General features: G+C 38.7%; 1 protein-coding gene and 1 non-coding gene across 6 annotated transcripts in view; both read left to right on the forward strand.

The window, feature by feature from the left end:
- Mpdz (multiple PDZ domain crumbs cell polarity complex component) overlaps nt 1-26,114 on the forward strand; it is a 142,677-nt gene that overhangs the window by 73,746 nt on the left and 42,817 nt on the right. For 4 of the 5 annotated variants that reach the window (XM_034503712.2, XM_034503715.2, XM_076934728.1 and 1 more), the window contains exons 20-24: nt 3,687-3,956; nt 4,210-4,324; nt 12,279-12,477; nt 18,194-18,298; nt 20,757-20,849. In XM_034503712.2, the coding sequence (XP_034359603.1) occupies nt 3,687-3,956; nt 4,210-4,324; nt 12,279-12,477; nt 18,194-18,298; nt 20,757-20,849 (782 nt within the window). The remainder of the gene's footprint in view (nt 1-3,686; nt 3,957-4,209; nt 4,325-12,278; nt 12,478-18,193; nt 18,299-20,756; nt 20,850-26,114) is intronic. The other variant, XM_076934729.1, reaches the window with a different exon arrangement.
- LOC117709713 (small nucleolar RNA SNORA17) lies at nt 9,726-9,855 on the forward strand. The gene has a single exon (XR_004606955.1). It is a non-coding gene; the product is annotated as a small nucleolar RNA SNORA17 (small nucleolar RNA).

Genomic DNA, 26,114 nt, shown 5'->3' on the forward strand with positions numbered 1-26,114 from the left:
GCCTACACCACAAACCTAGTGAGTAAAGGCTTCAGCAGATGGGTTTAGAGTTCCAGGCAAGGCAGATTTACACAGTGAATAATAAAATAAATAAAAAGTAAATTTTAGTTTCAACATTGCTATAGCTATATTTTTCTTGTTTTGTTCTAGTTTCTAATTTGGGGGATTATTTAAAAAATATTTATTTCATTTTCCTTATTGCTTCCAAAAACATGACAAAATTCAGTAATACTCATTTTCAAAAATTGAATGTCAATTGATGTCTGTTTAAATGTTCAATATAGTTTCTATGGAAAATTTTACTTTAAAAAATGACCTAATAAAACAATTGGTCAAGATTTAATAATAATGTTAAGTCCCCTGCAACCTAGTGTCCCATTATACCACATTCTCAGCCTTCCCCCAGGGATAATATTGTCAGTACTGACTAGTTCTCCAGGAAATGTTGTGTCTTTTAGTAAAGGGTGAAGTTGTGTTTGTTAAAGATAAACCTTTATTTACATTAAACACAACTACTAGATTCTGCTGCAGTAGAAGGTGGCCCTCACCCCCTACAGATCTCTGCATTGTACCCACATGTCTGCATCCATTTTGTGATGGTTTGGAGAAGAGCTTATGATTGAAAGCTAACTGAGGCAGTTGAAGCAGAAGGATGAGAGCAACTGTAGAGCACCAATGAAGGGATTGCTGGCTCTTAGGAATGAAAGACATGCCTTTAGCATATTGGGAACCCTATAAAATAGAAACGGGAGTATGCCTCCATCTCAGAAAGGCAGTAAGGCAGAGGAGTTGGGACTGTGAAGTACAGCAGGAGTTCTCTGTTAAACTCCTATTGCTACTGCAGCTGTCAGAAACATCAACATTGGTGTGTCTGTATAAATCATTATCTATTAAAGTAGTGTGGCAATGAGCAACCTTAAGTTTTGCATTAAATTTAAGAAATACAGCTTTTTATACACACATACAGATTCATACACACACACAGACACACATATAAAACCTTTTAATTTCTCATCTATCTCCATTTTTCATGAGGTCAAGAATATACCAAGTATTTTGAGAGACTTCATTTAGAATATGAAGAAGCATGGGAACATAGAAGAGTTGTTTTAACATTCATCTTGAGGAGAGAAGATGCTTTACTTCTACTCATTACACATAAACCTAATAAACAGTATAAGCTTCTGGAGCAGGCGTGCATCATCTGGCTTGTTGATTAGCTATTCCCTTTCAGTGTGTCTGTACCACTTGCCATGAATAATGCATGGACATTTCTGTCCTACAATTTCCAGTAAACCCCAGCTAACAAGGGCGGATAGACTGCTTTTACTGATGAAAAGCAGGTTTGATTATGTTTCTTTGAGGCGTGATTTTCTGCTAATTATTGTAATTAATTTAGTAATTCCAAAACTTACCAATCCTTTGGTAAGTATGTTATTTTTTTGTAAGAATAAAATAATAGAAATTGGAAAGCAGAGCCAACCGTTTATCTAGATTGTGGGATGTGGCGGCAGCTACTCTCCATCCTTTGTTTCTAATGATACTAATGATGTTAAATACTTCTTTGAGAGACCACTACTGCATCTGTCCTGTGTGCTAAGAACATTTCATAATTCACAAAAGTGAAACCTTAGGGAAGACCAGGACATAACTAGATTGTTTTGAAACAGTTTCCTTTATAACAAAAAGGGAGAAATGTACATCTGGTTTCACATCAGAAGTAGATCCTAGGTGGCTAAAATGTAAAACAGTTATTTGTAAAGAAGAAGAAAACATACTAGAAAGTGTTGCCCTTCTTCTGTGGGAATTGTAAGTAGTACATGAAGCCCAGAATCCCCCAAATGACAAATTTGATTATGTCAAGAACTTGATCATGGTAACACATTACATAGACAAACTTAAGAACCCTGGTAAGCTTTTTTTTTTTTTTTTCTTCAGCCACCAGAATTTACATTCTGAAAAGAACAGGTGAATGGTATGTAGTAAAAGGACCCAGACGATGTAAGGAGAGTTGTTTACACAAGATACATGGGTTTACCTATGAAAATATTTAGGTGCACACATGGTAAAGTGCTGGCTGGGTACACGTCTTCCAGATCACATTTCCAAGCAAACACAGCGTTTGTAAGAATAGCTCCTAGGCACCCCACTGTCTGTTTCTGTGAGAGGACACTGGAATGGATGAGCAGTTGTGCCACTAATGTAAGCATGGTTTGGCTACACAACATTGCATAATGTAAGCAACTGGAGTAAGTCAGGTCTGTTGGGCATTTCCCTTTAAGTCAAGCCTGTTTTCAGCTCTTCTTGTCTCCCTCAAAAGTCCTGCACTAGGGTCTATTGTTTTTCCCATGAAATAGGTGAGAGGAACAGAGTAGAGAGGTGAGAATTGTGAACTTGGCCAAAGCTCAAGCTAATTGTGAGCCAGTTGGAACTGAGGCTTCAAGAATGCCTGTCCACCATTGCTTGTCAGCAGTAACTATGTGTATAGGGAGGGTGAAGTGGACTTTAAACACCGATACCAGATACAGGACTGTGGAGAACAAGTAAAGGTGCTACTTCATGATGGTTCTGTTTAGAGTTTAAGATGCTAACTTTGTGTGCAAGTATACAAAGATAATTCATGAATATTATGCAAATACATAAAAATGGGTGGTCAATATCTAACCATTCCTGAAATACGTCCTGGGGAGGTAAAAGGACAGAGGAGTCATTTGCAAAGACTTTTACATTATTTTCTGTCAATAGTGGTATACATTTGTACACATGAATCTTTTATATGTGGATTGTTCTTGAGACTTTTGCACTTTCAAAGAATTGAGAGTGCTATACATGTTGTTCCGTGGTACAATGCTTCCGTAGTGTGTAAAAGTGCCAAGTTCAATCCCCAGCATCATAAGAAGACAAAACTGTAATAAGAGGATCTAAGGAAAACATATACCTATGCACAGCTGTCTATAAAGCAGCTATATTGGCCCAAGGATGTAAGTGCTAAAATATGTCTGCTGTGGAAAGTGTACAGCCATATAGGTCTGGAGGGCTTTAAACTATCAAGGAATTGTAGATGTTTTCTAATATGTAGGTACTAAGACAGGTTCACTAACATACAGATTGCTAATAAGAAAAACTAGATTAGAACAGCTTTTTATGGCTCTCTGATTTACTATTGCATGTTAGAGCTTACAGAACATGCAGATTTTTCGGGATTAATCTGAATTTCAAGGATTTCTGTTCTTCTGTATGAATAGATATCTGCTAGTAATTTGCTCCTGGAGTGTCCTGGGATTCCAAAGCCATGGCTCTCATACCTGGTACTCTCAGTACAGAGCAGCTTCCAGCAAGTGTTATTTGGGGATATGAGTTGTTTGCTTCTCTGTGTAGCAGTTGTTAGTTTGTAGCTAGAACTAAATATTGTAAATCTAAAATTATCTTGTATCTAGCCTATTCTATAAGTTTAACTCAGTAGAACATGAGATAGAAGATTTATAAGAAATGCAATGAAAAAGTATATGAAATTAAAAATATGTAGGAAAAACATGCTTGGTGAAGAATTTGTATGTTAGAAGGCTTTAAAAATAACAAATAAGTGTTTTTTTATTTTCAGTAAATATTAATTCACTAAAATGTGGTTTATAATAAGTTGATATAACTCTAAGTCTCAGTTTTGACTTGTGGCTTTGTCTATTCAGGACATGACCAACAGTTCTGACCTAGTGCTTGGTCTGCATTTATCCCTGGAAGAACTCTACAAGCAGAGCCTCCTTCAGAGACAGCATGCAGGCTCTCCTCCCACAGATGTGAGCACAGCAGTCCCCTCTGGTTTCCCCATCAGTGACTACACAAGTGCAAATGCTGTAGAACAACAATATGAATGTGCAAACCCAGTAGTGTGGACTCAGTTCCCGAGTGGCCTAAGTACCACAGAGCTTGCTCCTGCACTGCCTGCTGTGGCTCAGAAGGTACCACCCTGCAGCTAGCACCTGGTGGTGTGACTAGGGAGATGATGGGGATGGGAGAGAGCAACTTTACATCCTGAGGCTCTCCTAGTGTGGGCTGAGTGCTTGTCTGGGAGGTGACCTATGAACTTGATTGATTGTGGGCTCTTGTTACAGCACAATTCAGGAGAGAGCATGTGTTATGTTGAAATGACTGCTCCAAAGTCTAATTTTCTTCCCATGTGACTTTCTCTTTTCTTCCTTCCGGGGTTCTAAGTATATAACTGAACAGAGCTCTCTGGCGTCTGATGCTGAGTCTGTCACCCTGCAGAGTATGTCCCAGGAAGCTTTTGAAAGGACTGTTACTATAGCAAAAGGCAGCTCCAGTCTAGGTAAGTGCCCCACCTTCCACAAGGCACTGCTCTTCAGTTCACAGCTTCACCTTCCGCACAGTGTTGGTTCTTAGTCCATGAGAGGACAGAGAGTTTCGACATCACTTTTATCTGCAGAGTAAAGACGCTGGAAATGCTCTTCTTGTTTCTTAGTATGCACACGTTTTTGTTTTTGTTTTTCTGAAGTTGGAACAGGTTTGTTTATTTCATACCAGCTTACATCCCTTACTCTCTTATTTCTAGGTATTAAAAAACATCATTTACATATATCCTATGCTATATGAATTGTGTGTATGTGTGTAAAGTAGCCAATCAGAAAAGGAATTCCAAGAAAATGAGAAGTTGGCAATTGGAACTCTTAAGTTCTTTGGGAAAGTAAATGACTACCTTCTTTGAATATTGCTAGTTATGTGACAGTCAGATTGTATTTACTCTTTCATTCACTGGAGGTGTTAGGAAGATTAACACCTGTCAGGTGTGCCACTACCAAAATATAAATGCAGGTTTTTATAGTCTACATTTGTCCCTGAAAGAACTCTACATACAGAATCCCTGCAGAGATAGTACTCTGCCAATCATAACTGGCTTTGGCTGGTTCATAATCACAAGCCACTTTCTGAGGAAGGAGCCCTGGTGGCAGTAGGTATGGCTGCTGGGACAGAGCCAGCCGTTCCCACACTTAGAGCGGCAGCTTCTCTACTGCTCTAGACTGATGGAGGATGATCCATTAGAGCCTCATAGTGCCCAAATGAGGCCAGATGGTTAGCTCATATCAAAGACTGTCTTCCTGCAGTGACCAACCAACAAACACCCTTTACACTAGCATCCTGGGCATGGGCCTGGGCCTGGTTCCTTGTTGAACTTGAGACTTGGAAGAGACATTCCCAGAACCCCATACTCTCCTACAGACTGTTGTGTTTGGTGGTGGCTGGACACCTACCAATATCAGCTAAAAGGAGAATTGTAGGATAGGAAGTTTGGTGGTTTGACTATGCTTAGCTCATGGGAAGCGGCACTGTTAGGAGATCTGGCCTTGTTGGAGTAGGTGTGGCCTTTTTGAGGAAGTGTGTCACTGTGGGGGTGGTCTTGGATGTTTTATGCTCATGCTCCATCCAGGGCAGAAGAGAGAGCCTTCTTCTCGGCTGCCTTGGGATCACTATGTAGAACTCTTGGCTCCTCCAGGACCATGTCTATGTGTATGTTGCCATGCTACCCACCCAAATGATAAAGGAGTAAACCTCTGGAACTGTAAGCCAGCCCCAATTAAATTTTGTCCTTTGTAAGAGTTGCCCTGGTCACTGTGTCTCTGCACAGCGATAAAGCCCAAACTAAGACAGATGTGTACTAATGTAACTATATATAATTGCTTACTAAAAGAAGAAAAAATATTTTATAAATCACATAATTCTATTTCTTAGTCATAAAATACATGTATATTAAATAGTTATATAAACGATATATCAAACATGTATACTAATATATATATAATCAATGTCTTTATTCAATATTTGTTTATATTATATATGCAATAAAATATTGCTTAAATTCACTGGTCTTAAGACAGTTTTGTAGACATCTCTGCAGCTCCAAGTGCTGCACAGCAGTGTCCATTGCAGCTGCCGGTGGTGCTGCTGAAGCCAGGTTGTTCTGTGCTCACTTTATCCGGGATTAGGAAGGATTCTCAGTAAGTTCTATGCCTCCTGTTTTGGGATTTGTCAAATGTAATTCTCCATTCGTGCAGTGGGTTCAGATGCTGCTGTGTACTGTGGGTCTCTGAGGAGTGGTAATGGAATATGTGTAGCATGTTGACTTTTACAGAGATGTATAGGGCTGTTTATTGTCAAACAACTCACAATCTCATTTAGAAAATAAGGTAGAAGAACATCATTTAGAAAATTCTATGGAAATGGACCTACTCCAGCACCAAACAGTTGCTGTTCTCTTCTCTGGAGCTCATTGCACAGAGACAACATATACCTCCTTCCCTCCACACTCAGAGAGGGAATGATTTCTCCCTGGTAACTTTCAGCATTCTGTATATGAATAGCATAGCAGGTGTAATGCTTCAGTGCTTCTAGAATGCCCTATGGTAATTGGTTTCTCTCTTAGGCTTATGGTTATTATAAGTAAATGGGATCATATAGTACTCAATATTTTGCAACTATTTCATATAGCAGAATGTCTTTAAATCTCATGTAGCACACATCAGAAATTTCCTTTGTTTTTGGACTAAATACTATTCCATTGTAAGTAATATTATGTTTTCTTATCTGTTGATGGAAATTCGAAATGCTTTCATGCAAGCATTTAAGTTTAATTTTATGACTTAGTTAAGATATCATAAAAACAGTAAGGGTTAAAATTATTCTTTATCATAGCTGGAAATTCATTAAAACTTTAGTAGCTTGATTTTAAAATGAAAATACAAAATAGCCCTCGACTATGAACATGAAAGCAGTGTTGATGGAAGAGATCACACACACACACACACACACACACACACACACACATTTTGGCTTGGGCCACAATTTCAGAGTGTAAGTGCCTTTCAGTTGTACTAGAATTTGTTTATTTTATTACTATTTTTGCTTTGTTTTCAGAATTAGGCTACATACCTGCTGTATTTTTATAAACATAGGCCCTGGTTGTTGGATACTTTCATACTCAACAAGGTTCCCCATACAGGTGTGTTCATCCTGGGACCCGTGGACCACACTTGGCTCTGTGCAGCTGAAAACAGTTAGGATCACCACCTAGTGCAAGAGTGTAAGGTTCCTTCGACACTGTGACATATTCCACTGCAACTTTTTAACTTGAAGGTTTAGTTCTTGAGTGTGAACTTTATAGGTGGTGTCTTGTCATAATATCAAGATTTTGAACATGCCTCCTAGCTTTTTGGAGATAACATTTTAAAGCCTGTCATGTTGAAAACGTTTCTCTTACTATTTCATTTAACTGAGATGTTCAGTGTTCAGATTTCTACATACTAGCATGCAAAGAAACTTTGAAAAAAGGTCATTTAAAGAAAATCCCTGTTAACATAAATATTAAATTAATTCAGTCTGTATAACTAAGATTTAGTCTGGGAAAATGTTTTTACTATAACCTAAAGCAACAAAAAGCATGGTAATAATGTAAGAACCTCATGTTGATTTTCTTGTGGTACAGTAATCATTTGCTCAGGTTCACAGTCTGCCCTCAGCCTATGTGAGATTTGCAGTCTTTCTTTTCTGAGACAACAGAAACAAATTATTAATAAATGACAAGTTCCTGTAAAGGCTCTCACCAACAATTAATTTCACTTTCATGAAACATTTTTTGTTGTTGCAGTTTTTGATATTGTTGTTTGGAGACAGGGTCTCAGTATGCTTTTCACACTGCCCTCAAATATATGAGTGGAATTGCAAGAATGTGCCAACATGCCCAGCAAGGTTGTTCTTTAACCTTTTAAACTTAGAGATTACAGTGTGCATGCATGCATGTGTGTGTGTGTGTGTGTGTGTGTGTGTGTGTGTTCTTTGTTAGATCATAAGTTGATTTGCTAACTGTGTTGTATTTGGGCTTTAAGTAAAGAAGCAAACATTTTAAGGGATTGAGAATGAAAGGACGATGCTATATTCCTTTCATTGGCAAGGTATTGAAACATAGACAGACTCATTGATTTGTCTGTTAGTACTCCCATTAAGATCTGGAGTCAGGACTCAGGTCTTCTGTTTCTGGCTGTTACGAACAGGGCTTTCAGAAAAAATAGCATTATGATTGCTACAATCAAATCTGAATTGGAAGCTAAACTAAGATTTGGGCTTGTTTTGGAGAGCAATGTTCTTTGATTTGAATAGAGGTACATTGTAAGTGTATCTTACATGGCGTTTCTTGAGACAAGATATTGCTCAGTAATTCAGGCTGTCCTGGAACTGCTCAGACTGGTCTCAGATCTGCAGCCATCTTCCCTTCTTAGACTTTCATGTGCTGAGACAACAGGCAGAAGTCACCACTCCTGGCATCATCTGTCTGTCATCTTTTCTCTTTTGTATTACATTTTTTTTGTAATTCAACAGACATTTCTTTCTTGTTACTTTTTCTTTATTATTATGTCACACATGTACACAGTGAAATAGACCCTATCTGTCTGTCATTTCCTCCCCTACACACCCTTCACCATGTCTCCTTTCCAATGCATGCTGCTGCCATTGCTGCTGACACCTCCTCCTCTTCCTCTCTCACTGAGTTCAATTAGTGCTGCCAATATGTGCACGGGTGTAGGGTTATCACTGAAAACATGGGAAACCTTGCAGCCTCACCATTAGTGCTAGGTTCCTTTGTGTATTTTTATCATTGAAAGTTTTTATTTCTCTTTCACTTTTAATACAGAGTTTTTCTGAGTATAATGGCCTGTGTTGGCAGTTAAGTTCTTGCAGAGCTTGAAATAAATATTTTCCAGGTCCTTCTAACTTTAAATATTTCTTTCAGATGATCTGGTGTTATCCTGCTATGCCTGCATTTGTGACTTGACCCTTCTCTCTTGCAGTTTTCAATATCCTCTGTTGTCTGTTTTTAGCATTTTTACTATAAGACACTGGATTTCTCATATCCAGGCCTGCTTGTGATATTGGGATACAAATCTTACTGGGAAACATTCTCAAAATTGTTTTAAAAATATATGATTTGGTTTAAGTGATACTCATATTTAGATAGATAATAAAATAATGATATAATGAATAATGATAAAATAATGAATTTTTTACTTTTGTCAAAGTTTGTGTATAAAAGAACACTCATTATGGTGTGATTTATACCTTTAGTCTCAGCACTTGGGAGACAGAGGCAGGAGAATTGCAGCAAATTCAAGGTTAGCTTACATAGAGAGTTCTATATAAAAAGTTTCTGGCTACTCAGGATTGTAAAGTGATACCCTGTCCCAACACAAAACAAAAATAAAAACCAGGCAGTTGGTGGCACATGTCTTTAATCCTAGCACTCCAGAGACAGAGACAGAGACAGAAACAGCAAGATCTCTGAGTTTGAGGCCATCCTGATCTAAGGCCAAGTTCCAGGACAGCCAGGGATACACAGAGAAGTCCTATCTAGAAAACAACAAGAACAACAACAAGAGGCACCAGAAGTTGTGGCTCTTGCCTTTAATCCCTTTATGCTGATCTCAGTACTTGAGAGACAAAGGCAGTGAGATCTCTCAGAGTTTTAAGCCAGTTTATTCTGCTCAGTGACTTTGAGGCCTGCCATAGCTGTATAGTGAAACCTTGTCTTGAAATAGCAGCAATAACAAAAAACAAAATCAAAACAAAAAACTCAACAAGAAAAAAAGGAACAAAAAAACTTGATAGCTTTATATCTCTTCCTGTTATGTTTATTCATACAATCTAGTTGGAAAAGAAAGTATTATACTGCCCCAGAGGCATTGCATGTGGCCTGCTGTGTCCCATGTGCATCAGGAGGTGGCAGAGAGGAGAGACACTGTGTCTACACTCAGTGTTCTGACCTATGAACATTTGGGTGATTCCTGGTCTAACATTCTCTGAAAAAAAGCAAGCCTGAGATGACCTCCAGTCCTGAGCCAGACAGGCCCAGACAGGCTATCAGAACAGGGAACAAGCCAGAGCCTAGAAGAACCTTGCCTCGGACCATGAGTGAGATTGGGATATGCATGGTATGAAATTCACAAAGAACCAATTAAAGGTTGTTTTTTTTTTTTTTTTTAAGTTACAAATTTACTTAAGTGAATTATGCTGTACTACAATGTTTTAAATATAAATTTACTGGTTTAATGTGTAAATAGGGTGTGGATAAGCTGTTAAGGTAACAGTAATTCAAACAGCTTATATTGAATGGCTGCTTTGGAGAAAGTGATGCCAAAACCTAAGAATGTATAAGTTGTGTTTGAACATAATCCAGGTGGAGTAAAGGGAAAAGGAGGAGAGATTCATTCTGTTATGAAACAAGGCAGCAATAGCTGGAACTCAAGGGCCAAGGAGTGTGTGATTAAAAAAAGAAAGGGCCTAAGTTTCATGGAGTGCAGGTCTTCTTTGTTCTCTGTACTGTGCCTGAGAGATATGCAGTATGTTAGAAAAGTGTTCAGAGTTTCATGCAAAGGTCACATAGGATATGATTTGTCTCTTTTGAATTGCTTTTCTACTGAGGATAGTGAATTACAGGGCACAGTATCAGAAGGCAAAGGAACAGTTATGGGAGTGCAAAATCATAAGCAAGGGATGCTGTGGGCTTGCTCTAGGATTTACTTAGAAGTGGAGAAAAGCAGGTAGATTAAAGGTAATATTTAGAGACAGAAAATACAGGTCACAGCGATGTGTTTAATCTAGGGGTGACATGTCAGATGGTAACCAAAATAGTTTCAGGACATGGGCAGTGTTCAACTGGTGAAACACTGAAACATTGACCAAGTGTGAGGGACTGAATTGAGATCATCAGAACCTATATTAAAAGCCAGATTGGGTGTTACAGTGTTACCCCAGCTCTGATGAGATGGAAATGAGCAGGCTCCTGCAGCTTATAGTCAGCTGGCCTGTTTCAAGACCAATGAGCGACCCTGTTTCAATCAAAATGTAGAAGATGCCTGAGGAATATTACTTGAAGTTGTCCTCTAACATCCACCTCCACACACACTTATACAGACATGCACCCACAATTCACACACACACACACACACACACACACACACACACACACACACACACACACACACTCTGACTCCAGTGTTTCTCTTTGAACAAAGGAGGATAGATACTGTGATAGGATGGCAATGCCTTTTTATCAAGAAGGGTAGTACTGTTGAAATGAAAGGAAGGGCAAAATTAAAAGTTATATAACATTATAGTGATGAAGATTCCATCTTTTGTCTGATATGAAATCCATGGAACTTATAAAGAAGGGATCAGATGCCCATATCAGCGACTGATTAGAGTTGAGAAATAAAAGCTATATATAATAGGTGAGAATTACACTTCTGTTGGTTTGAATCAGTGGACGATATTCAAATACAGTGTGTGCTCTGCTCTGGGAGTCAAGACTTTAACACACACTGAAAGCTGTTAGGAGTTCTGTTCTCTATGCTGTTTATCTTAAGCAACTAGTGTAAGAATTAGCACACAGCATCTACCTGCTATATAGGTAGAGATGAATGAGGCGCCTAGACATAAAATAGTAACTGCCATCTTAGGCTGTCTATTTGGAGTCCTGTTAATTTTGTTCTATATGTAAGACATGAGCTGCTGTTAGAAAACTACTCTGACAGTATATGGTATTTTTATTTTTTAAATAATTTATTTTTATTTTATATGCATCAGTGTTTTTGCCTCTATGTATATCTGTGTGAAGCGGTCAGATCTTGGAGTCACAGACAGTTGTGAGCTGCCATGGGGGTGCTGAGAATTAAACCTCAGTCCTCTCTGGAAAAGCAATCAGTGCTCTTAACCACTGAGCTATCTCTCCAGCCCTATATGGTGTTTTAAGAGAGCTTATATCTTGAAGGGTGAACACGTCAAATGGTCTAAATTATATTTGTTTTATAGTGTTATTCTGCTCTTTATTAAATATGAAATATTTTACCTTTACACAATTTGACAGACATCTTAAAACTCTTAAAAAGATTTCATTGTGGGCCAGCAAGATGACTCAGCCTGTGAAAAAGCTTGCCGTGTAAGCTTGATGCCACAGGTTCAGTCTCCAGAAGCCATGCTGGAAAGAGAAATAAACAAAACGTTGGTCTTCTGAAGTCCACATGTGCACCATTGCACATTCACGCACACACCACACAGGCACAAGTATCATTGATAATAAATGTAAAATTTTTCCATGCAAAGACTACTTAGTAACTATAAGCATGATTCACATTCTCTACAAATTTTTAAGTGAATGCTGAATTCCAGAGGGTTTGAAAATCTGGTCTGTGGTCCCTTTCAGCATTCCTTTCTTTCCATAGGTATGACAGTAAGTGCTAATAAAGACGGCCTGGGAGTGATTGTGCGAAGCATCATTCATGGAGGTGCCATTAGTCGGGATGGCCGGATTGCCGTTGGCGACTGCATTTTGTCCATTAATGAAGAATCCACCATCAGTCTAACCAATGCCCAGGCACGGGCCATGCTGAGAAGACATTCTCTAATTGGACCTGACATAAAGTAAGTGTCATCTGGACCAGTTTGTCTTGGAAAATTCATGAATTTTATCTTTTTAATAAGAATATTTTTCTTACTAATGAGTATATACTTCAATACGATATGCAGAATTATATTTTTCCCATGTAAATAAAGCATTATTCCATGTTTTATTTCTGATTAGTTCTTGATTCTGGATAAAGTTTGTGACACTTGAATTTTGCTAAGAGTATATTGTTATGTTTGATCTGGAGTTTTCCTAAGAACCCTAGCTGTCAGAGAGATTCTGTGTTTCAGACATCTCATAATCTCACACAGTCTCATGGTGGCTACAACCCCCAGTATAAAGATGCCTGTACCTTCATATGAATTCTAGAACCACACACGTTCTCAGAAGTGCCAGGGGTGAAGGAGGCTAAAAAGGCCTGCCTGAACTACAGAACTACACTTACCTTTCATGAGCTCCCTTGTGCTCCGCGGAGCACTGATGTCTGTGGGAATTTCTGCTTTATACACACACACACACACACACACACACACACACACACACACACACACACACACACACACACGCACACACACCATCTATATATAGTTTTTAGCTCATTAGATGTTCATAGAGCCAACATAAAATACAGCTCAGGCTTTATCGCACTCACCAACGTGGATTTCCCCTCTGACATTCATCATCGATTATTTGTGCTTATTGTACAAGGGATAAAAACATAAATCATAGCTCGGGAAGACTGCTTACATTATGTTGGTAGTGATTTCTAGTGTAGGGCTGGTTTCTATAATATTTTGCAAATGGCATTTCTTTGCAGAATATACACTTAGAGCAAACTGACCACGTGGCGTACTCTTCCATTCATAAACAGTAGGCATGTCCATTGTGAGCGGCTCCTGCTGTCTGACACAGAAGGGCTGTTGCTCAGGCAGAACCTTCACACATGCTCTCGTAGGCCACATGCCCTTTTGACTCTGTAGTAGAGCAGATTTTCAGATCATACAGCCATTTGTTAATTATCTTTTAATAAGATTCAGGGGAACATCATTTTAAAAGTCAGTCCTTGTGCTACACAAATGGAACAGCTTTTCAGTTCATTTCTTCTTGCCTGTGGCCAGCCTTCCTTTTGCCTAAAGGTAAATGGTACAGATCACATGGAAATGGTTTATTGCAGGATATTTAGCTTACATGATTGGGTGTGGTATGAAATGCAGATGGACTAATGACTGGACATTTAGTTGTTGTTCAGTGATGTTCCTGTTGGGCACTTGAAGCATCAGCATCCATCCTTGGTGCTGGACTTCCCACCAATGATTGTAGAAGTGCAACAGTATCTCCAAAGTGTAGGCCCTGAGTCGAGTTAATTTCAGAGAAGTTTTGAGTGAATTTAAAGTCAAAACATCTCTTCTCATATATTTTAATGATTTGTATTGTGTCTCTGCTTTTCCCCTTTACTTGTCAATCAAGCCAGAAACCCCAAATCCCTAGAGAGGATCAGTTGTCTTATAATTCTGAAAGATAACTAGAGGGCTAACTTTCTAAGCATGGCTATCACATCTCAGAAGTCAAAGCACACTATGACATTTACATGTAAAACAGGAGGAAGAAAAATCTGCCCTCTTCTGAAATTAACTAGTCAGTCTTACACTTACACACACACACACACACACACACACACACACACACACGTCTTTCTCTAATCAGTGACAGACACTCTAGTCAGTATTCCTCATGCACACATTAGTCCGTCTTATACACACACATACAGAGAGAGAGAGAGAGAGAGAGAGAGACAGACAGACAGACAGACATTTGGTATTCCTCACAGACTAGTCAGTCTTTCTCACATACATACATACAAACACATACACGCACACATATACAATCAATATTCTTTCCACACACAACATTAGTTTGTCTTTTTCATACACATACCAACAAAATCATTATTCTTTACACACTAGTCAGTTTTACACATACACATATCAGTCTTTTGTCCACACATACTAGGCAGTCTTTCTCACATATACATGTCAGTCTTTCATGCAGATATAATAGTCTCTTATACACATGATTGTCTTTTACACACACACACACACACACACACACACACACACACACACACACACCAGCATACACATAAGAACACCTTTTTCTTAAAGGCCCACTAATGCTGATTCAGATGTCTGTAAACGGACTTACTGAACAAATGGCCGAAATCAAGTTTATTCTCCCACAGTCCCTTTTCAAAAACATAATACATAATATAAATCACACTTAGTGTGGCTGCCCAGCAGTGTTTTCTGTGACGTGTTTTTGGCCCTCTCCCCTTTCTGTCACTTCCATTTCATGAAGCAGGGGTTTAGAGTTACCCTAGGTCACTGTTGCCATTCTCCCAGAGGGAAGTGCAGTTATTTCTTTATTCTGACTAAAACCATACTACCACCCCTGACCAATTCAGCTCTGCAGTTATGGCTTGGCTCTAAGCTAGTTTCAATCACTTCTCCTATATTGCTTATTAATGGGGAGTGCTGGAAACTATAAAAATCTCCTCCCAGACTCTGACTCAGCTACACAACTGATTGGCCGTAGGGAAAGGATTGCTTGTTGAAGCATTCTGTGTGCTCCTTCTCTGCTATTCAGGATAGACAACTGGGAAGTTTGTGTGCATTCGTGCATGCCTAAGGGATGGATTGAGTCTGCAGAGTTCAAGAACAGCCAGTTGAGTTCCAGGCCTCCTCGTTTCTTGTGGAAAGCCAGATGTGACGCCTCAACAGAATGCACTCTGTTCCCTTTCACTGTACCTTGCCAGGAGCTAGTACACATTACTGTAATAACAGGCAGGGTTTTGTGCTTAGCAGCAGCTGCTTACAACATCTGCCAGATAATTACTGAGCTGAATCAGAATTCACCTGCCTTAACCCAACGTGTGGGATGAATTCCTGATCAAGGAATAAAAGATTGATTGCAGTTACATTTTTCTATGCTTGTTAATAATCACCGCTATAGACTCCAGGAAAGAGCAGATGCTTTTCTGGGGGAGGTGTAGATGAGAGGGAGGTGGAAAGGGGGAAAATATCCAGGAGCACCCACTTTTAACTACATATGTATGCGCCTCACATTCAGCACAAGACATTGACATTTGTTAACACCATTGTAAAAAGACGCCGTGGTGGCGGCTGCTTCACATTCTAGATTCTCTGCAGCACCTGCTGACGAGCGAGCCCCCTTTTATGTGTGAGTATTGGTGACTCAAAAGCTCATTATGGTTGTGTGTTACAACTTGTCTGTGAAAACCATTTCGTGCTTTTGTAACATCCCAGATCCAGATTAGATTCAGTGTGTACAGTTTGGCTGTTTTCTTCATTTATAAGAATGTCAGTTCCAGCAGAGCTATGCAGTTGCTACATTTTCGCATTGCAGTGATGGCTGTGAACTCATTTGGAAATCCTTTTTTGCCAGCCACTAAGCTCCCAAGCTCCTTTGTGAGGCTGATTCTGTCTGTGTGTTCAGGTGTGGCCCCTGGATTAGCAGCTGTTGTCACATGTCAGCACCACTAAAGTGAATCTCTTTCTTCCACTCCATGTGTAACCAGAGGTTAGATTACATAGAAGGTTTTGATGCAGTTTCCAAACAATCTGCTTCCCTGTGTTTCTGCAGCTTGTCATTCAGCTTTGCCGTTTTCTGCCTTATATGGAGGTTTATGGGCTGTGTGATTGGTTGTGTGCTGGAACTGCTCTGCATGTGCTGTTGCATTGGGGGATACCTCTTCTGATGTCCTCTGTCAATGTTGGGACAAATGACCGTGGAAGCAACTGTCTTTATTCTTTCCCCTGACCAACAAAATATCAAACAAATATTAATAAAGCCCTTGTTTATTATCCTCTGAGAGAAGTAAATCAGCAAATACAGACAACTTGTGAATCCTGCTTAGGGTTGCAAGATAGCTAATAAACAAAACAGGCGAGGCTGTTATTAGTATTATCATATCCCTATCATACTTTGCCTACATATTTTCTCTTAGTTTTAACTCAAGAGTTTATTTTTATGAGTTCTCTCAAATTTAGTTTTTCTAAAGTTCTCTCAAAATTGTTTTCTAAAATCCTGTTACCTTTTTGATTTTACATTAATTTTTATGCTTTGCTATTATATAAAAATATATAATATATTACATGGTTTGACTCATGAAATTTGAATGGATAACAGAATATCTACTATTCAGTATTTTTGTAACACCTTAAAGGTTTTTCTTGTCTTTTTTTTTTAATAGCTGAATACATTAAGCTAGGCCAGTGAAAGCCAATGATTTCACTGTACCTAGTGAAACTCCTACAACTGCTGTTTTCTGCTCAAAGTTTGGTTAGAATTGTCTCAAGGAGTTTCCTAGGGGTTTGAGTGGGGTTTTTTGGTGGGCTGGCTGTGGTGCCGCCAGCTGTGTTCTGAGTATCCTGCCTGCCTCACTGTCTGGTGGTATTTAGCTTATGGCTGCCTCATAAAAGATGACATGTTTGTGGTTGAGAGTTTCGAGGTTCAACAGTGTTGTCTTGCCTCAGAGCACCTTAAACCCATGAGGCTGCACTTAGAAGACATGAAAGAGTGAATGTCTTTGTGGTATCCTCAATTCCAGGATCTGGCAATGGATAGGTTTAAGAGTCTTTGTGATTGCTATATAGAGCATGTTTTATACACACTCTTTTGACTAGTTGCACAGACACGTCTTCTGTCCTACTGACTTCAAGAACAGTATTTCTCTGAGTATTGACTAATTTGAGGATATTTTCCAACCTATTAATAAATTTTATCAGTGCCACAGCTGGCCTTCCAGAATAGCAGTGAATCTGAGCTTTGCTGCGTTGGTTTCTAAGCTCATGGCTGTGTTCCATGTCAGGTGCAGTGGCTTCCACATGATGGACACACAGGTGCTACTTGGTCTATTTACTAATTTTTTTTTCAAGTATAAACAGATTTCTTTGAGGGAAAAAAAGTAAAAGAAGTTGCTATACATTAGTGAATCTTTCCTTAAATTTAAGGATGTTAGCAACATTGTTAACAACAATAAGTTTCAGATATTTAGTGTTTAATAAAGTACACCTAAATTATTACTATTATGGAATCTAAATATTTTATGACAAAATGCTATTAATATGGATATTTATTTACTTACATATTTATTTACTTAAATATTTATTTACTTACATATTTATTTTACATATTTATTTTGTGGTACTAGAGGTACCCCAGGCATAGTAAGCAAACATTCTGCAATTGAGATATAACCTTAGCCCCATTCATTCATTCATTCATTCAGTCACTCTCTTCATTCATTCACTCATCCAGCTATTTATCATTGTAGTAAAATGAGCAAACCCACTTTCACATGTTAGCACTCTGCTAGTCAGCTGCCTCCCAGCTCTCTTACTGAATTTTAGCACCTCCAAATCTCAAAAATATTACATTTACTTACTCGTTTTGGAGAAGTAAATGATTCTGCTTCCCCATTAGTAGTTTCTCAGTAGCATTTACAATTTTAATTTCAGTTGTTGTGTTTGCCCATAGAGTATTTTGTCTTGAAATTTGGATTATATGTTAAATATGTTCATTCCCCATATCATGAAGTACAGATACGAGTGGGCACACAAGAGAGAGGGCAGTAGGATTTTTGCAGTGTTTGAAGGACTTTCCTGGCAGACAGACTCTTTTCCCTTTTCTTTCATGGATCATGTTTATTCCCAGAATTACTTACGTGCCTGCAGAACATTTGGAAGAGTTCAGAGTAAGTTTTGGTCAACAAGCTGGAGGAATAATGGCGCTGGATATTTTTTCTTCATATAGTAGCAGGTGAGTAGATAAGTCTTACTACAAAACAATAAATGATACAGATTATAAAAAAATAATTTCCCCTTTGTCTCAATTACTGAAGTAATTATCATTTGAAATTGAAAATTTAGGATATATATATTAAGTTCAATAAATTAATCTTTCATCCACCTATCTATATAGTACTTTTAACATTAAGAATTTGTAATTCTCCCCAGTTAGTATTATTTCATTAATTACATAGACAGTACATTTTCCATGGTTATATATCATCTTTTTTACATTTCCTAGATATATCAAACAATTCAATCAGAAATAATCTTAAAAATATATTTATTCTCTTTGGAGACTCGTAGGTTCAAAATCTTGGCATATAGGGATATTAGGAAATGGTGCTTAGCTTTTTAAAGCTCATGCTATAGTGTATGTTAAGAATATTTAAATAATAGAGTTTTCTTTACTCGTACAAACAGATAGGATTTGGGTTTGGTAGTACATATCAGTATGCTTTCTTTGGAAGTATGTACTGTTTTCTGTGGGTTGCTTTTTGCAGTTACACTGACAGTTGGATACCAGATTTCTCTTAAGCTTACTGTAGAGCATAGAGCCTCGCAAACATTTGGCAGCTTTCTCAGAAGAGTCCTACCTTCACAGGGTTGTCAGAACACCCTGGTTCCCAGTGGCCCTGAAGGAATTAGGACTTAGCACCATTGCATCCTCTGCAAATTATGCAAGACCCGTGGTGTGCAGAGAGTAGGTGGGAATGTAAAGACATGATCTGTGTTTAATAAAGAAAAAGAACATTGCAGTACGTAGGACCTCATGACATTTATGGCAGGAGTACCTCATCCTGTGCGAAAGTTGGCCCAAGTGCACTCCAGAATTCCTGTCTCAGGCTTCATAGCATGAACTGATTGCAGTTTCCCAGTGTTTCCTGTCAAAATGGGAAAAACATTCTTTCTTCTGTCTAAATGGAGGACCAGTTAGCATCTCAGTTAGCTCAATAGCCTTAAAACATTGAAAAGTCTTAAAAAGAAAGGGCTACTTTTATTGCTGTTTTCCACTCTCAGCACAGAGAGGAGAATGGCATTGGTTTCTCAGTGTAGTGATTAGCTGTTTCACTGCAAAAGAAGTGTGTTTGTTTTTAACAGCAGGATGCTTACTAAAAGCATTCTGCATCTTACAGAGGAGGAATCTGCAGCAGCAAGAACTTAACTTCCCAGAGTCCCCCAACCCCAGCTACTTTCAAAGCCAAGCTTAGCATGTAATCAGGCGGATTCTTAAGATCTTGACCATTGACTCCAAAGGAAGTCCTTAAACCAAAGAGGCAGTATGTATGGCACAGAGAGTCTTAACATGTTAAGGTGGAGAACAAGTACCAGGCATATTTAGAGAAACATGTGTGAGTTTGTGAAAAGACTCGACATTGTAGAGTCATTTGAAGAAACTGGGGACTGTGTATTAAAGGATTAAGACTGTCTTCTCAACTCAAATATCAGGTATGCAGTACAGTGTGGCCAAGATTACTGATGCACAGCTTAGATCTCCCAGCCCTGGATTAGTGCAGAGGAGCTGTCAGTAGATGTTACAGCAGCTGCTCACATTCACACTGTCTCCTAAACCTACTTTTTTCTTCATCTCTTTTCATGTCTTTGTCTTATATACTCTTGAGTAAAGGCTTTATTGGACAGTTTCTTATTAAGCTATTTGACATTACTTTTATAATGCACCTCTTGGAACTGCTGCTAACCACTCTGGACTATTGTCAGGTTTAGACTCCAGAAAGCTCAGCTCTTCCCAGATCTATCCTGTTTAGTTTACATAAAAGGGACATCAAGTACAGAACAGCTGGTAGGGCCTGTAGCAGGTAAATTTTATTTTAACAGTGTTTAAACAACATTTGACTATTCAAGCCAAAGGAAGAGGATAGAGAGCCTGGACACTGGCTTCTTCCATTGGGAATGTAGATCCACCAGGTCATTGAGTTCTGGTCTTACATCTGAAGATCACATAATTTGAACCAGTTTAGGATTCCTATCAGTGAAGAATAGCTATAATCTGAACACGTGTAGACTTTCTTTAGACTTTTCAGTTCTATAAAATCAACTGATGCTGGATTCCTTTAAGGCAGAGAAGTATTTGCTGGAGAGTTCTCCTTTAGAATCCCAGGGCTTGTTGGAATTTCCCATACCCCCCCCCCTTTTTTTTAACTCTCCTTTGTTCCATATCTCATTGGCAAGTGCACCAGGCAAGACTTTGTGAAGAGCAGTTTCTCCAGATGTCTGCTGGTTCTAGCTGACTCCTGAGTAAGGTTGTTTGGTTATATTCTCCTTGTACTATGCTGGGAAAGGTAGTTAACTTAACTTGTAGGTTAAGTACAATGAAAATCCAGACAGCTCTGCAGTTTTAGCTTAAGTAAGAGTTAAGTACATTTGAGGCAGTGTAGCTCCAAATTCTCACTGTGTGTTTCTTTAACTAGAGACATCCCAGAACTCCCAGAGCGAGAAGAAGGAGAAGGGGAAGAAAGTGAACTGCAGAATGCTGCCTACAGCAGCTGGAGCCAGCCCCGGAGGTAAGGACTGCCTCTGTGTTCACCCATTCAGTGAGGGTATATGGAGAGTAGGGGTAGGGAGAGGTACAGAGAGGGAGAGAAAGACAGAGAGGGAGGGAGAGAGAGACAGAGAAAATAAGACAGAGAAACACACAGAGAGACAGAGACAGAGAGACAGACAGACAGAGATGTGTGGTCTAAAGAACTGGCCCATAACTTGCTACTTACAGCATCACTCTTTTATTTTTTTCATATGTACTAAAGAAAGTAATGTTTATCATACAGGGTTAAAACTCACATATGCAAGAATCTATAGCAGACACTAAAGACAATATCTAGAAAAAAGTATGTGTAGGTAGTTGGAATAAATCAGTTCTGAATAGTTTTAGGTATAGCACCCAATGTCTGTTTACATTTTAACATTATATTTGTATGTTATATAATGTTAATATATTAACATTATACTAACATGTTTACATTTAAAATTGTATGTATTTTAACAACTCTGTGTGTGTGTGTGTGTGTGTGTGTGTGTGTGTGTGTGTGTGTGAGAAGAGACTTAAATGTGAGCAAGGAACTTTGCTGACACAGGCTGAGTTTGTTCAAAGCCTTATGCTTGCTGGTACTGGTTCCTATGCAGGAAAGAAGACTGACTATGACTGTGTTCAGTCTAATCACTGTAACCTGTGAACATACTAACATGCTCACGCTGAGTCAAGTTAGCTCCTATTTAATGGGAATCGCTGAGTCTTGGTATGGACCCAGAGACAAAGTTAATAATTTGTTGAGTAACCAGAAAGTAACTCTAAGATACATTCGACAGACTGCCCTTGGTCAGGCAAGACCTAGAGATACATGAAGCAAAGAAAAATTTTGGATATTAAATATCAGTAATCATGGTCCAGCCGCTTCTAGCTGCTCTAAAATTAGCCATTACTATGGATTCTTGCATTGTGATGTTGCCTATTCACAGTGAGCTTTAGGCTGCAGCAGTATTCTTTTAAACGTAGGTACCGAAGTATAAAATTTAAAATAAGCCATTTTCAGAGAATCTAAGCATCTCCACCTATCTAAAAGGAATTTTCAGTTTGGATTTCTTCAATAACCGATCAACTTGCTTTCTCCCTAAAGCATTATCTACACTGAGAATACGGTGTATATGACAGATCTTTGACAGATAATTTATTAGGTGTTACATTTATTATTTATTTATATTAATAGATTGAGAAATAAATAAATAAAATTATTCTACAGCAGGTTGTTACAGATAAAGTTTGTTGGAAAATGGTAGTAACAGTAGGAAAGATAAGTTTGCTTAGTTTTAAACACACTAATGAAAAATAGCCTGGGCAGTATGCACATGGTTGGAGGCAGTGAGAATGGGATTTGAGTCCCTTTGGATACTTGTGCACAAGTTTCTTAATATCTAATGCTCTTCATTTGTATAATGGGGTAAGTCATGGAGTCTTTTGAATTTGGAGGAGGAATCAGTAAGTTCTGCCTCTAAACAGCCCCAACATGACAGTGGGCAGTTCTCAGTAAGGACCTGCTCCAGTCTGTGTGTCTGTCATGAGTAGCTAAACAAAGGGAAGGTGTGTACACATGGTTGTTAAGAAAAAAAGATGCACATATCCTTGGGCCTGGAAAATTTGGAAACTTTGCTCCTCAGTTTTATTTTCACATTAGCCTAAGAATTCCCTCTGTGGTGGTGATCTACACAGAGCACATGCCCGACACCGCCGCAGAAGCTTTTTTAGTATCAGTGTAGAGGATCATTAAACTAGAGTAAAGTTCGGTGGTAAAGGCGCTTGCCTCTCAGGCCAACTTGACCTGATTGATCTGAGTTCATTCCTCAGAACCTATAGAAGGAGGAAAGGGAGAACCACCTCCACAAAGTTGTCCTGTGACTTCCACATGCACCCTTGACACACGTGCCTCTATACATAGATCATATACACACAATCATAATTTTATAAAATTCAGATTATAAAAGAAGCATACATAGATTAGATTTTTGCTAGTGATCTCTAAATGTTTTACTTTTCCAGCATGCTCACATTTTCATCTTGTGTTTTGGAGACATATGTCATACTTGCTACTTAAGCATCTGATTCAGGCCATAGCTGATACTTGAGTGGCTAACAATGCTGTTAAACCAATTCTGTGCAGAAGATGAGTATTTTTTATGTATGTCATGACATCTTATCTAGGGTACTTATAGATATATCCAGAAGTAGGATTACTAGCATATAGACATATGCATTTTAAAAGTTTATTTCAATTATCTCATTTCTTTTTATGGTGATTATAGTAGCTTGCACTTCTATTTCAGTACATGAGCTTTCATCAGGTGACATCTGTAACCTTTTTAAAAGTGTTCTGTCAATAGTTGGAAAATGGCGCCTTGACTTTACAAATTGTGAAGGTATGATGGGATAGGTATACAGTTGTCATGTGTATGGAATAGCACACTTCCTGCTATTCCTGTGAAAATCACCACCACTACCACCGTCACCATCATCATCATTATAGAGTTACATCATAGAGAAAGCTTTCATTTCACAATTATATGTATTAAGTAGTTAAGACTGTCTTATTAGAGATTCTTACTGGCTCATTTCACAGCTGGGATAAGTAAGACAAAGAAACTAAGTAGGTTGCCTGGTATCATGTGATTAAGTAGCAGAAGAGCAGGGCTGGAATCCATGGGCTCTGATAACACAGCCCAGCTATTAGATCCCAGAGCCAGAACATGCTCTGCAGAGTGTTCTTGAGAGGTGTTCTTCTTTCTCAGACACCATGTTGTACCTGATAACTGATCAACCTAGCCTTTGGCCTCTGTGATCATTTGACTGTCCTCTGAATTGTTTAAGGATTCACAGACCATCACAATAATATGTTTAAACTTTGCAATCCACTAGAGTCCAGAGTGCTGTTTGCCAAAGTTCCTGAATCTGTGATTCTTCCTTTCCAGGTGAATAGGGATCTAAGTAGTATGCACCTTTTAGGCTTGATATGAGGACTGAGTAAAAATAAATTCACCTCCCTTGAAGAAGGGTTTGGACACCCAAGTCTCATTATAATTTGCTACTTATTTCACTCCAGATGACAATGGATGGATTTGCATTTTTCTACTTGCTCATCACCAATTGAACCAGCACTATTTGTTGAAAATGCTGTCTTTTTTCCACTGGATGGTTTTAGCTCCTTTGTCAAAGATCAAGTGACCATAGATGTGTGAGTTCATTTCTGGGTCTTCAATTCTATTCCACTGATCTTCCTGCCTGTCTCTGTACCAATACCATGCAGTTTTTATCACTATTGCTCTGTAGTACAGCTTGAGGTCAGGGATGATGATTCCACCAGAAGTTCTTTTATTGCTGAGAATAGTTTTTGCTATCCTAGGTTTTTTGTTATTCCAAATGAATTTTCAAATTACTCTTTTTCTAACTTTATGAAGAATTGGGTTATAATTTTGATGGGGATTGCATTGAATCTGTAGATTGCTTTCGGCAAGATGGCCATATTTTTAAACATAGAAAAAGAATGTTGGTTGTTTTGATTTTATAGACTTCCTAGAGAGAAAATGTTGAATAAATTTTTTTTTTTTTGCTTTTTTATTCACAATTCCTTCCAACTAAACAGATCAACTTCCTAGGATCACATATTTCCAGTTAAGAAAAAATAATGTTTTCACTAGAGGGGAGCTTTTTGTGGCTTGCATCTTTTCTATCCCAGCCACTGCCCCACAGTAGCCCTCTGTCACTTTCTACAATCCAACTTTCCCAGATGTCAGTGTTGAGGACACACTAGACCATGCTGTCTTCTTGTCATCAATGCCCACATCATTGTCTTCCATGTGGCCTGAAATAGATGCACCGCCTTCTCAACACTCTGAACCTCTTCCTCACTGAAAGCCCCTTCACGCTTGCATCCTCCCCTTCTTCACAGGCTGGTCCTGTAAGTTCATATGTACCTCCTTTTGTACCTTTTGTAGCACTCGAGATCAAACCCAGGTCCGTGCACACATTGACTCTTGGCAATCAGATCCTCAGCCTCCATCCTTCACCATTAGCTATAGCAGTTATTCTCTGAGTTCGTATGTTTGGTGTAGATAAAGAGAGACTAGAGATACACTGATAAGGCCTCAAGAGAGTAGCATATGAAATCAACTTACAGAACAGAGAGGAGGTACTGTGCTTTCTGGAGTGGAAGGTGCACAGAAGTTCATGGTGTCTCGGGAGGTGATAGAAGGATCATTTCATGTCGAATATTCAGCAACTGCCCTTCATGCCCTGACTGTTAATGATCAGGTCTGCTCTGGCAAGATAGATTCCTACAGAGGCAAGCTTATGATTAACGTGTGCAAAAATGTTCTTTCCCTGGATTTGGCTGCTAAACCTAGGAGCTGCCATCTGTTCAGTGGTAGCTGAATCTCCTGATCATTTAATGACTGTATTAACACTGCTGCAAAATGGCACTTCTTCACTGGCTTGCACTTTAACCTAGAATGTGACTTCTATATTAATACCAACAAAACACATAATTTGGAGACTATTTGTATTAATCATTTATAATTAGAGTTTTATTATGATTAGACACGTATTATTTTATTTGTTAGTGTGCAATTTGGAGCCTTTAAGAACCTTCACTATAAATATAGTATCATCATCTACAGAAGAATTTCATCTTGTAAATGAAGACTGTGTCCACTGAAGAATAGCTCCCCATCCACTTCCGAGCAGAACAGTCTCCATTCTTTGTCCTATCTCTGAATATGTCTCCTCTGGACCTCTTGAGAATGTAACCATAGGCATTTGGCCTTGACTTTGTTTAGCTGACCAATTTCACATTACATATTATACTCAGACTTTGTACATGTTGAAACATATTTTCAGCAGTTTCTTTTTTTAAGACATAATAAAATTCCAACTAAGCTATTTATCAGTTTGTTTATTCAGTTTTAAATGTAAACTGTGTTTATTATTGTATGTGTGGTATGTGTGTGCCTGAGTGCAGGGGCATATGGAGTTTAGAGAACAACTTCTGAAATCTGGTCTATCTCCTACTTATTTGAGACAAGGTCACTCCAGTTTCTACTTCTCTGTGTACTCTAGGCTAGCTACCTCTGAGCTTCTGGCCAGTCTTCCTGTCTCTGCCTCTGTTTATGGGAGTGTTGGGATTACAGATGTAAGCCAACACATTGGGCTTTTGTGGGCTCTGGTTATCAAACTTGGGGGTCAGGATTGTACAGATAGCACTTTGATGCACTGAGCCACCACGACT

The sequence above is a fragment of the Arvicanthis niloticus genome, chromosome 5 (genome assembly GCF_011762505.2).
Source record: "Arvicanthis niloticus isolate mArvNil1 chromosome 5, mArvNil1.pat.X, whole genome shotgun sequence".
Lineage (NCBI taxonomy): Eukaryota > Metazoa > Chordata > Mammalia > Rodentia > Muridae > Arvicanthis > Arvicanthis niloticus.